Source organism: Clarias gariepinus, chromosome 15, assembly GCF_024256425.1.
Source record: "Clarias gariepinus isolate MV-2021 ecotype Netherlands chromosome 15, CGAR_prim_01v2, whole genome shotgun sequence".
Lineage (NCBI taxonomy): Eukaryota > Metazoa > Chordata > Actinopteri > Siluriformes > Clariidae > Clarias > Clarias gariepinus.
This window is the reverse complement of record NC_071114.1, coordinates 7,539,376-7,552,045: the sequence shown is the minus strand read 5'-3', so window position 1 is coordinate 7,552,045 and position 12,670 is coordinate 7,539,376. Positions and strand designations below refer to the sequence as shown.

Below are 12,670 nucleotides of genomic sequence, written 5' to 3'. Positions count from 1 at the left end.
GCGGGAATTGAACCCGGACCATGGACAGGCAATCCAGGGTCCAGTGCTAACCACTGAGCCGCCTGTTCTACAGAAATACTGTACTAATGGAAGATCAAAGGTGATGTATACAATTAAAGACAATAAAACATATATAGGCCATCGGTATGATAATAATGTTTGCTAATATATATATTTTTATTATTAAATGTATATCCAGGCAGCCGCCTGGTATATATGTTCCATTACTGCTGTTCTGAGACTATATTATTAAAATTCACTGAGTCGAGCTATACTGAGAGTTCCCATCCCTGAGGAAAAGCAAAATGAAAAATAATGAAGGAATTTATTCACATCTACCAACTTCTGGATTCATCTTTTTTTTTTTTTTTACCCATTTTGCATTCGGCGCCATATCTTTGTGTCTATCACATTGAGTGGAACTGATGATCCATTACCACCTTTTCTTCTCCCTCTACTTGTGTTCTCAATCCACCTCAATCCATGTATGGTTCAGGAGTGGATTTATCTCATGTCCTTGATTAAACTTGACTAAAGCCCAGCGCTGTATATGCAAACATTTTCACTTCGAACCTTTATCGAGGACTTAATTAAATTCCGGAGCACTCCATAATTTGATCTTTAGACTCCATTTGCTCTCGCCATTTCCTTTTTATGTGTGCTTACAGAGGATACCGGAATAGGCTTCAGCCCAGAGTATTTGCATGCAGCCTGTGTGCTATTAGACTCTAGTTAGATATTCAGCTGAGCTTTATTCCACACTTCTGCCAGAGTGTTCTCAAAAAAAAAAGAAGAAAAAAAAAAAAAAAAGAAATGTCCCTTACTCTATGCAGGCTGCTACGAGCCTGTAATAATGATAAAGTGTTGTGGGGGAAACACACACACACACACACACACACACAAAGAATGCTTTATAAGAATTAACATGTTTGTTCTTGATTGCTTTCAGAGACAGCAAATGAATAAACACGTCTACGTAACAAGTCTTGTTTAACCGACGGCGTGATCGTTAAGTGTACCCGAGCGTCAGGATGCGATGGCGAGGCTTTCTCGAGCCCTCTGCTTTGAACGTACAGTAATTGAATTCAAGTTCAGCCTCTAATGCAATCTTGTGACTCCTTTTGCTCTTGCTGTTTTCTCTTTTATCTAATCTTAGAGCCCGTAACAGGCTAAAAACACCTTCAACATGGTGCTCCTGTATACATTTACAGTACACTCCGCTTGTCTGTTTCCCCGCTCGGTCTGCTCGGGTGCTGTAAAAGCAGTGAACTCCCCGTCATAACAAGAACCTTGCCTTGTTCGACAGACAGAAGGCATGACTTCAAAGTGCACCCGAATGTCATGACAGGCTCCCAGATCAAATCCGAGCCGTACCTCCTGAGTAATTCGGCTTTGTCTGTAGGCTGAATGTTCGAGCAGATGGCCAAGCAGAGGCTGTTTCATTACCACCACATCCTCAAGGCTCTCAATCAATGCTCTCTCTCTCTCTCTCTTTTTTCTGTCACTGCTTCTGTCTTTCATCACCGGGGTAGTGTAATACCAGTCCACTCACTCAGTTTTTACTCCCTGATTGCATGCTGTGAGCCAGGAAATCATCACATCATGCCACCGTGGTCTTACAGTCAGTGTGCTGCTTCTACTAATTAAGCTACAGAAACCAGAAGCAGGGCTAAATATGTTTTTTTTTTTATTATTATTATTATTTAGTTCAAGAATGTTTATACAAACAGTGTATAAAAGCAGTCGCTATTTAAAATCTTTTTTCATTTTTAATTGAAAACAATGGTATTCATTAAAAAAACTTAATTACTGACAACAACTTGAATGCATTGTTTTTGTGCTGTTACTGGAGCTGGCATGTTTGTGTAAAACCTTATGATCCATTAAGATCAAATCCATCAGAGTCTCACCGGAACACCTGCTTGCTTGGTTAAATGAAATTAGGCACGAGGTAAACCTGAGCTTTTGTACAAAGCAGTTAACATTACATACCCATTACACGACAGTGGGTATACATTATCTAACTGCTCTCTCTCTCTCTCTCATATTGAGCTTCATGTGACACTCCTGAGTTTCCAGCAATCCTAACCTCTTCTGGGGCAGTGGTGGCTCTCATAGTTATGGCTGTGGGTTACTAGGTTACTGATCGGAAGGGTTGCGACTGTTGGGCCCTTGAGCAGGGCCCTTAACCCTCTCTGTTCCAGGGACGCTGCACTCTGACCCCAGGTTCTTAACTGGGATGGGTAAAATAAATAAGTAAATAAATAAATAAATAAAAGTGTGCTGTACTGTATGTGGTGAGTAAGGATGGTTAAGCCTTTATAAGTAAAAGTGGAATATATAATGCGGTATTTGGCGGTACTGCTGCCTTACACCTCCAGGTACTGGGCTTGATTGCAATGTTCGGTCTTCGTGCATGGAGTCTGTGCTTAGTGCACTTTCTCCAGGTCCCCCGGTTTCCTCTAACAGTCCATAAACATGCAGATTAGGCTACTTGCATCATACAGATTAGTCTGTCCAAATTGCCAATAATGTGTGAATGTAAGTGTTGACCGGAGGTCCAAATGGGAATAAATACCACCATTGGTTATAATACCTCCCCGGTTCCTGGTTGGACTACAGAGGTTCCTAAATAGATAGATGGATGGATATATTACTTTAGACACATTTTCCATCATATTGAAAATTTAACCTTAGCATACTGTAGCAAAAAGATATATTAGGGAAAAAGAGATATATCAGGGAATGATTTTCAGAGGCATCATCACAAATTAATCATATGTTTTTATTTATTTGTAAATTCAGAAACATTCAAAAATGTATTTCTATGAATTTATTATTATTATTATTATTATTATTATTATTATTTTCTGCCTTTGCTTTACTTAACTTCCAATCCCTCCCAAATTATGTTTGTATAAACCTTGCTTTGTGCACAGAGGCATTGTCATGTTCGATCAGTCCCAGTGAAAGGAAACTCTACAAGGTGTGTGAATGACTCGTGAATGAAGGCATAAAATCAACTGACATTCTCAGAAGCCTTTACGCCATGTAAAGGAGTTCCTGGGAGGCCAGTGTTTCAGATATGAAGCAGGCAGTCTGATCATGGCTCTGGTGTACTGAAAAAACTTTCTACCTTGATGGTATCTGAGCACTAGTCAAACACTTACTGTAGATAAGTGCATCAGGAGGGGTAGGAGGGGGTTATATAGAGCTATAAAGGGAGATTTTACTGTGTTCTGTTGTTCTACACAATCAAAAGTCCTTGTTTCACTTACACGGCCCTTGTCATACAGATAAATAATTACAGTATGGTACATACTATATACTGACCCTTTTATATTGACACAGATGAGGTATTGGTCATTCGCTAAGGTCACCTGCAATCCCCCGGCCCCAGAACAAACATACAAACAAACCAAAAACCTCCACATGGGAATAAGGGTATGCTGTAGTCTCAGAGTCTATAAAAATGCTTTTTATTAAATATATTTATGAAATCGATAAACAGTCATATACAACAATAGCCAAATAGAAAACTGAAACCCTGACCAAAAGAAATCAATTTCAGTAAGAAAGCGTGTTATTCTATTAGGGAGCTTGACAGGGTTGTTTTTACTGTCAGGTAATATAATGCACTTCACCGAGGTCCTTCTTTCAAGGATTTAGCTGCATTAAAGCCGCAAAAATCCGATAGGCTGAAAGTGCCTGACATGCGGCCGTGGACAGACACAAAGCTTTCTCGATTGCTCTGCCGCTACTGCCGATTTCCCGTCAGAGCTAATCCTCCTTTGTTCATGTTTGGTCTCTTGTTCGAACTGATTGTCTTATTTCGTCGAACCCTCATTACGGACATGTTTTGACGTGACAAGAAACGGTGGGTCTTTGTTCACTATTAATAATATTTGTACATTTTCACCAGCTGACGTCAGTCACTCTCGAGTGCCTTCCTCAGGGATGAGAGTCCATGAGTTACAGAGAGCACTTTCATTTTCTATGCAACAAAACACAAAGCGTGTGCTCAGTAGAAAAGGTTTGGATAAGCGGACCATCTTGTTTCCTGTCTTCGGCTTTGACTTGGGTCGGGCGCTGCTGTATTTGCGTGTGTTATCATTCTGCACGTACGCATACACCGTATTATCTCACACAAATCGTGACTCATTGATTTCCTCATGGTTTCTTTTTTTTTTTTTTTAAAAAACACAAGTCTTTCTGTTCACATTATTAACAACGAGAGTCTCTTCCCACATGCAGACCCTGATCTCCTGTTCAGCTCGGGTCAGAATTTAGCAGCTGCCTCAGACAGGAGGCCTGGATTAAAAGATGGCACAGACGTGTCGGAAGGCTCGGGTCGGGTGCTTGTGTGCAGCTGTTCAGAACCTTACTTCCGCAGCTAATGCAGAAGTAAAATCCCGTCAGATGAAGTACTCCTTGCCAACGTGGCTCGGTTTGCATGGTTCCACATTCAGGCTGGGTCTTTTGCTCTTCACGGCGATGGCAGGGGGAGGCTGCGGTTCCCTGTGCAGGTAGAGGTAGCGGATCAACACCGCCAACACACACAGCGTCGTGAACACTATGGCAGCCACGACTCCTGTGAACGGCACAACATGAATGCAGAGTGTTATTAGCCTTTCCATTCGTAACCCTCAGCTGATTTAAATGTCCGAGACCTGATATACTATCATCATTTGCATGTGCGGTGGGATAAACTGTGTGTGCCAGTGCAGTGTGTGGTTCTGCTGCGATTGATACGCACAGTAGAAATGCATGGATTGCCAACAATGGGTCTCATTTATCAAGCTGGAAATGGATGCATTTATTTGTAGAAGTATTTACACAAGAAATTTCATATTCATGAAAATCCTATAAAACCGGTATCATAAAAATGTTTATGCATAAGGAGACTAAGTAATGAAAACCAAGACTTTAACTCATAATTTGCATGGGTTGCTCTGAAACTTTTGCAAATCTGCCCCAAACTTTTTGTTTAGTGTGACTTTGCAAACATTTACAAACGACTGTTTGAAATAGATTACTAAATGAGGCACAATAAAATAAGATAATAATATGCAAATTTGATTTTTTTTTCCTTTTTTTAATTCAACTTCAATAGCTTTTTTCCCTGTCAGGATTATGGTGTATGTTTGCATCAGATCTCCTATAGAGGCACATAACTGCACATAAATATATAAATAAAAGAAAGGTTTTGGTCAGAACTCTTTCAATTATATATTTACGTTCCATACATTGGTGGACCAGAAACCAGTCTGTATGTCTGTATATCTGTATGTCTGTCCAGCCAGTTTGTCACAGCATCACGCAAAACTGGCTGGACGAGATTTAATGAAACTTTGCCAGTCCTTAGGTATTTGCCTGAAGTTAAATCTACACCATAAATGTTGAAATCAAAATATTGAGTTGAAATAAGGTTATGAGCAGTTTTGTATCAGATTATAAACCAACAGCAACAGTTTTGACAGCATACTGTGCATGCATCAAACTGTGGGCGCGTCTTAAACTGACCGCTGGACAGAATTTAATGAAACTTTTGCAGTACTTAGATATCTGCCTGAAGTTTAACTTGTACCAGAACTGAAATCAAAATGTTAAGTTAAAGCGATGTTATGTCTCAGATTTAACAATCTACATTAAAATAAGCTACTAATAAGCGACTTGCTAAATATAAACGTACACCTGCACCAATAGATATGAATTAGAAAAGCTAAACTGAATATTTTTACTGGGTTTAGTTCATTTTCGCTAAAGTGGTATAAGTGAATTTTAATGCGCTAAAGTTGTTTTAAGACAAAACTTACTTTTTCGCTTTCTCGTCTCTGTGATTCACTCTCTAATTACTGAACAGCGAGTGTACAGTATTTGACTGACGGTGGAAGAAGTACAACTTGGTGTAAATAAGGCGTAAGACACTGAACCTTACAAAATATTTATTCTTTGTATTATTAAGTTAGACAGAACTTTTATTTATATTATTGCTGTATAGAAAGACAGGCAGACGTGTATGTGGGCATCAACCTGGAATAATAATAATAATAATAATAATAATAATAATAATAATTTCACTGATTACATTAAAGCTGATTAGCTTATTTTTAGCTTTAACCTTTAAACCATTTCTACAAACTCTTTACCCGTTAACGACAGGTACTTAGCTACCTACGCTAGTCTGAAATATGTCACTACACTGAGTTTATAATAGAAGCAATTAAAGCATTTCTTGTAAATAAATGATATTATAATATATTATAGTATGTTATATTATCCCCAATGAAAGGGAAGACTGTTAATGCAGTGTCTTTAAATCATATGATAAACAATGTTGACCCTGTGGCAGCGTACAGTAGATGTCTGTAAGGTTGAATGTTAATATTCAGCATACATTGTCTGGGATGGTGAATTTTAAAGATATAATTATATGCTAATTTAATTATACATCATCCTGTGCAGTTCTGATATCGTGTTACTTTATATTCAGGGATTCTTCAACTCTTTAGCTCAGAAGTCCATGTCTGATTTAAATTTAAAGTCACAGGTATGGAAAGTTAACTTTAAATAATTATCTAGTTATAATAATGTAGTTCACTTAGAATGGCCCAAAAATGCACTTAAGCTGATTAAATGCCATATTTGGAAAAGTTTAGTAGAGAAAATTCTCAGGTAAAATGTGTAAACTCTGAACTGACATCACACCACACTACAGTATATCCCTAACCTTTATAGGGCACAAGGACATAAAAAAAAAAATCAAGATCTGTTTTTTCCCTTTTTGACTTTTGTGATTTTGTGGCCGTTATTACAGTAAAAATCAAGTGAATTTACTTTATATGGTTCTTTTTTTGTTTGTTTAGGGTAACGGTGTTGTCCTGCGGCTGCTCCCACCAAAGGGTCTCCACAGCAGACCACCAGATCCATACACAACTTGCCACCTTTTATACGGATGCCTTTATTAAGGCAACCCTCCCATTTTTATTCAGGATTCAGAGCGGCATGCCGTACCTGGGGTATTAGGGCATTGACTGGGAATCAAACCTGGGTCTTATGCAGAGCAGGCAAGACACCTACCACTAAGTAAACAATGCTTCACCAGTCTAAGGTTATATATATATATATATACAAAAAACACAGACAATTTTCATGGCACATTTATACAAAAAAAAAAACATATTTTCTACAATTACAGTGGGCCAAAAAGTATTTAGTCAGCCACCAATTGTGCAAGTTCTTCCCCTTAAAAAAATTAGAGAGGCCTGTAATTTTCATCATAGGTATACCTCAACCATGAGAAACAAAATTCAAATTTATTTGAATTTGAATTTGAAATAAGAAAAAGAAATCCAGAAAATCACAACAAAGGGTATATAACAAAGGTTAGAGATGAAATTTTGTTATTGACCAAATACTTTTTTTTTTACCTTAATTTGCAAATAAATTCATAAAAAATCCTACAATGTGATTTTCTGGATTTATTTATTTTTTATTATTATTTTGTCTCTCATACCTATGATGAAAATTACAGGCCTGAAACTGTTAACAAAAGTTTTTCTTTGCCCTGATTAAGAGCTGAGATCAAATCACATGACGTCATTTCTTCTGAATAACTATAGAAAAATAGTAAAAACTAAAAAAAAAAAAAAAAAAACTGCATTAAAGAGCAAAGGACATTTTAGGATACCTAGTTAATATCTACAAAAAGTAAGTTGTTTTTTTAAATATTATGTGCACTTTTCTATAACAATTAGCCATGATCTTCATTATATTTTTACATAAAAACAAGCAGAATAAAATTTATACTGTCTCACTTTAAACAATAAGAATTTAAATAGAAAATTATTCATATTCTTTTATGATTATTGATACTAAAATTAATGTACGTTTCTGGAAGCACATTTTTGTAAAAACTCTTGCTTAAATTAAAGCATTCCATGCAAAATTAAGGAATTTTTTCCCCACAACAAAATATGATGTTGTGTTTGTAATCATGCCAGATTCATGTTGCGATATCTTAATACATAATACACTTTAATACACAATACACTATTTTAGGTTTAGGTCTTTTGATGTGAAATCTAAATTGGTCAAGTTTCATCTTAATGACAATTAGGATCATTAAAAGATTTTAATTTAAATAAGTTACGGACACTACATAGAAGGGCTTGAAACTGTCTTTAGCAAATGTGTTTCTTTTTATCTGATAAAAATATAAATGTGTAATCATATTTACAAAAAAATGAAGCATGGATCGGAAGATAAGAAGCATTAAGTATTATGAAAAATCGTGTTACATGATCCTATCAGAATATTCTCTTTTCACCTACTGCAGGTGAGACACTTTTTAGCACCGATACCATGTTTTGCCTATCCATTGTAAAAGATTTTCCCCTTTATATTAGCAAGATCCAATTTATTTGGTCTTTTTTATATTTAATATGTGCCACATGAGTCGAGTAAAACAAAATGATCTAATGTTACGGAACAAACGTAAAATAAAAGAGCATAAACATGTTTGAGTGTGCGTTTTGTTGATAAGGTTTACACTACAGGCATGAAACATTCTCATCGCCTCTTTAAAAGATATCAGCTTCAAAGGGCCCAATGCTCAGTGAATACAGAACAAAACCAGCTTTACGCCATTATAAAAGGCAGAGAACTTTAAAGAGCCTTTAATAAATCCGTGTGCACGTAATTTTGTGGGTGTTATGAAGCGGACGTGCGTCTTTGCAAACGTAACCCTTTTAATATCCAAGTCAGTACCGAAGAGTGAATGAACCGAATGTGCGTAGGGATATAAAAAGGTTTGAATTTGTAACACAGAGATGTTTTGTCTGCCTTTATTAGTTTATAAGTTTGCAGTATTTTGACACAGTGCACTAATAAAAGTCACACGCCTGAGCGATTGCGTTGACCTTCAAAGAGCGTAAGATGCTTAACGTCAGAGAAAGGTATGCTTTCCCAGAATAAACGTACACTCGCTCCCGATGTTTCTCACCTCCGATTAGTGCTGAGTCACTCTGCGCGACCTTTGTCAGAGGTGCTTTATCTCGGTCTGATTTGGATGACTCATCTACTAGAAGAGAGAAACAGGATGGAAAACAGGGAGGAAGAGGATGCTTAGAGACAAACGAACCATAATGACCCAGCAGCAGAATTCAATCTAACACACCACACAGGCATGAGTGTGTGGGATCAGATGTGCACTAACCTGCTACATCATGGCTAAAAGGACATACCTGAGCCTGTGTGTGTGGTAACGTGTGGGTCTGTGCTCGATTGAGCCCCACAGTCGGACTCCTCCAGCCGGCCGTGTATGCTGACCACCGAGCTCCCTCTGTTCTGTAGCGCTGCTTTTAAAGGAGCAGCTCGATTAAACTGAACAGAGGACAGACAGCCGATGAATCCTCTCGATCCTGCTTGCACCACTTCCTCGTCAGTGATGTCACCCCCTACAACCAAAGGATAGAAAACAAAGAACAACAGCAAACACTTATTATTATAACTTATTATTATGCTTAAGAGAAGGAAATATATTGGGTGGACGCTTTATGTCAGGGCTCTTCAGCTCCAGTCCTGGAGGGTCAGATTCTTCTCATCATGCACACTTGATTCATCTAATCTGTTAATTACCAGGTTCAGTGGGTGTGTTTACAGTCATGTGAGAAATATGTCTGTTTTTTATATTCGTCTAGAGGACCATCTGATCCGCACAAAACATGGCACAGGTTTTACACCAGATGCCCTTTCTGATGCCATGCTCTTATTTTATTCTGGCTTGGGACCGGCGCTGCATCCAGTGGCGGGGGTTTGGGCGGGAATCGAACCCAGGCCTTCTGCATGAGTCACCAATGAGTCTATACCATCATACCACTTGACAATGTATTAAACCTATCACTGAGTCACCAATCCCCTACTACCTTATAAACCAAAGATAACCCAAAGTACAGTAAATCCAAATTGCAGTTGGTCATTTCATTTATTTAGAAAAAAAACTGTCTTGGCCTCATGTGAAAAAATATTTGACCACCAATCAAGTGGCACCTCAAGGTTTTAAAGTGGCCTAATCAAAGTTTGGACTTAAATCCAATTGAAATGATGTGGCATGACTTTAAAAAGGCTGAATTAAAACAATTCTGCAAAGAAGAGTGGGCCAAAATTTCTCTACAGCTATGTAAGAAGCCGCATTGCCAGTTATCGCAAACGCTTGATTGCAGTTGCTGCCGCCAAGGGTGGCACGACCAGTTATTAGGTTTTGGGGCCAATTACTTTAATTATTAATAAACGAAACCATAATTTAAAAAAATGCATTTTAGATTAACTTGGGTTATCTTTGTGTGACATTTGATTTGATCTGGATCGTTTAAGCGTGACACATATGGAGGTGTTAGTGAACAACAAAATGTGCTGGACGCTGGCCATCCAGGACTGGCGTTGAAGAGCACTTTACTGTGCTATGGTGTTGTAAGGTAGAATAAAGCTATGTGACATTTATATTAATCAGCTCTTCCTGTAATGGGAGAATATTTTAGCTTAGTAACTTATAACAGTTGTTCTCAAAACGTCTGTTTCTATATACAGTACTGAACTCAACACTGTGCTAAAGTCTTGAGTCACCCCTTATTTCTTCATATTTTGCTTCCAAAGAGCCAGACTCTCTTGCAGTTTCTATCGTAGTCTTCAGAAACCGTTCTCCTGGCTTCCTGAAGAACTTTTTTGTCTCTTATTTTTGGCAAGTTTTTGTCTCTCAATGTCAGTCCAGTCCCTGTACTGTATATGTGCAGTTTTGGAGATTTTTTAGTTTCTTAAGCCACACAGTAAACTATGAATCATTAACGCATTGAAAAACAATCTAATAAAAGGCCTAAACCAGTGAGAAACAGGTGCAGATGATGACAGATGATGACCGGTGATTATTATACTGGTGATGCTGAATGGTGATTGGTTGAAACAGACGAGAGGGGAAATGAGGTTGTTACAAAAACAACAAATTTTGAAAGTGTATCTTTATGCAAGAGGAATTTAACTCATCCTTATCCAAACTTTATTGAGCAAAAATGCTATATAAATCAAATAAATAGCCTAAAAATTATTGACCACATATAAATCATGATCATAATGAAGCACTTACTTATATTAACGACATCTGTAGGAGACTTAAATGCTTTCGTTACATTCAGAACCACTTCTTGATATGAATATAAATATCAAAGCCTGATCTTTGTGTAATTTGTGAAAGTGCATATTTTATTGTTGCGAGTTTAAAATTTACAGTGGCACTAGATTGACCTTGGTGTAGAAAGATTTAACATATTCATATCATCTTAACGGACAACATTAATTTAAAATATCATTGGAAACTAAACATTTCTCAAAGGTTGGATGAAGCTCAATACAGGAATACTGTGGCTCTTCTACAACTTGCCCTCTATTATGATTTAATACAGTATATATATATATATATAAAGCTGAGTGGGAAGTTATGAGGTTAAATCGGTAAACACAAATTCTATATAAACTGTGCTAAGAAAAGTGATCAACTTGTTAAACTCTTTATTGACTGTGCTATAATCAGACATTATATGCTGTATATACTGCATTAGTACATTAGTATTTCATCTCATAACATTCAATTAGCTCTTGTCTTAACAAATATGGGCCTTCTTTGTCTCACCAGTTTTGCTGCAACCCCCCAGCTGCTCTGACTTATTCTTGCATGAACGAATCAGGTGGAAAAGAGTCTTTGTGTGTAGCTAACAATGCAAGAGCTGAGCAAGTAGATTGAGATGATGGAAAGACATCTAGTTTACATCAAGCATCATTTTAAAACAGTGAATTAGAGATTCGTTTAAACTTAAATATACTACCTTATGAAATAATTCTTTCCATCCATCTATCCATCTAAGAACCTCTGTAGTCCAACTAGGGACTGTTAAGGCCAACGGTGACCACTGTATTTATTCTCATTTCATATGACCGTGGTTAGACCTTCGGTCAACATTCACATCCATATTCACACAGTACAGGCAACCTGGGAACGGCAATTAGCCTAATCTGCATGTCTTTGGATTGTGGGAGTCGAACCCAGGACCTGGAGGTGCAAGGCTCCACAGTGCTAACCACTTAGCCACCGTGCCGCCATAAAATAATTCAGTATCTCAGAATACAATGTACAATTTTGTGCAAAAATATAAATCTCAGAGCCACACAAACATGCCATTGTTCATGAAAGAGGTAGAAATTAAGTCTCAGAAAATAATAAAACTTTTAAGAAGTTCAAGTGAACATTTAAAATTCAAGAAAACCAGTGGTAGGGGTCAGTGGTTAAGGCATTGGACTACGGTTCAGAAGATCCCAGGTTCAAACCCCACAACCACCAAGTTGCCACTATTGGGCCCTTGAGCAAGGCCCTTAACCCTCAACTGCTCAGATGTATAATTGGATGAAAAAAAATGTAAGTCGCTCTGGATAAGAGCGTCTGCCAAATGCCTAAATGTAAATGTAAGAAAACAACAAAGAGACTGGTCAAGGAGTTGAAAGAGTCCTACACCGCAACGGCCTCAAAGGCCCTAACCCTAACCCTAGAGGAAGCATTTTCTCTAAGTGTGGCATTTACAATCCAGACGTTTACAGATTTGAGTTTAATGATTAAGGTTTGTAATGA

At 37.6% G+C, this 12,670-nt stretch overlaps 1 protein-coding gene across 1 annotated transcript in view; it reads right to left on the bottom strand.

Annotated features, from left to right (window-relative positions):
- Positions 1-3,539: 3,539 nt before the first annotated feature.
- Positions 3,540-12,670, bottom strand: part of cntnap5l (contactin associated protein family member 5 like) — a 135,748-nt gene continuing 126,617 nt past the window's right edge. The window contains exons 22-24 of the mRNA XM_053513006.1: positions 9,246-9,458; positions 9,005-9,082; positions 3,540-4,591 (exon numbers count right to left, since the gene is read on the bottom strand). Of these exons, the coding sequence (XP_053368981.1) occupies positions 4,416-4,591; positions 9,005-9,082; positions 9,246-9,458 (467 nt within the window). The 3' untranslated portion in view covers positions 3,540-4,415. The remainder of the gene's footprint in view (positions 4,592-9,004; positions 9,083-9,245; positions 9,459-12,670) is intronic.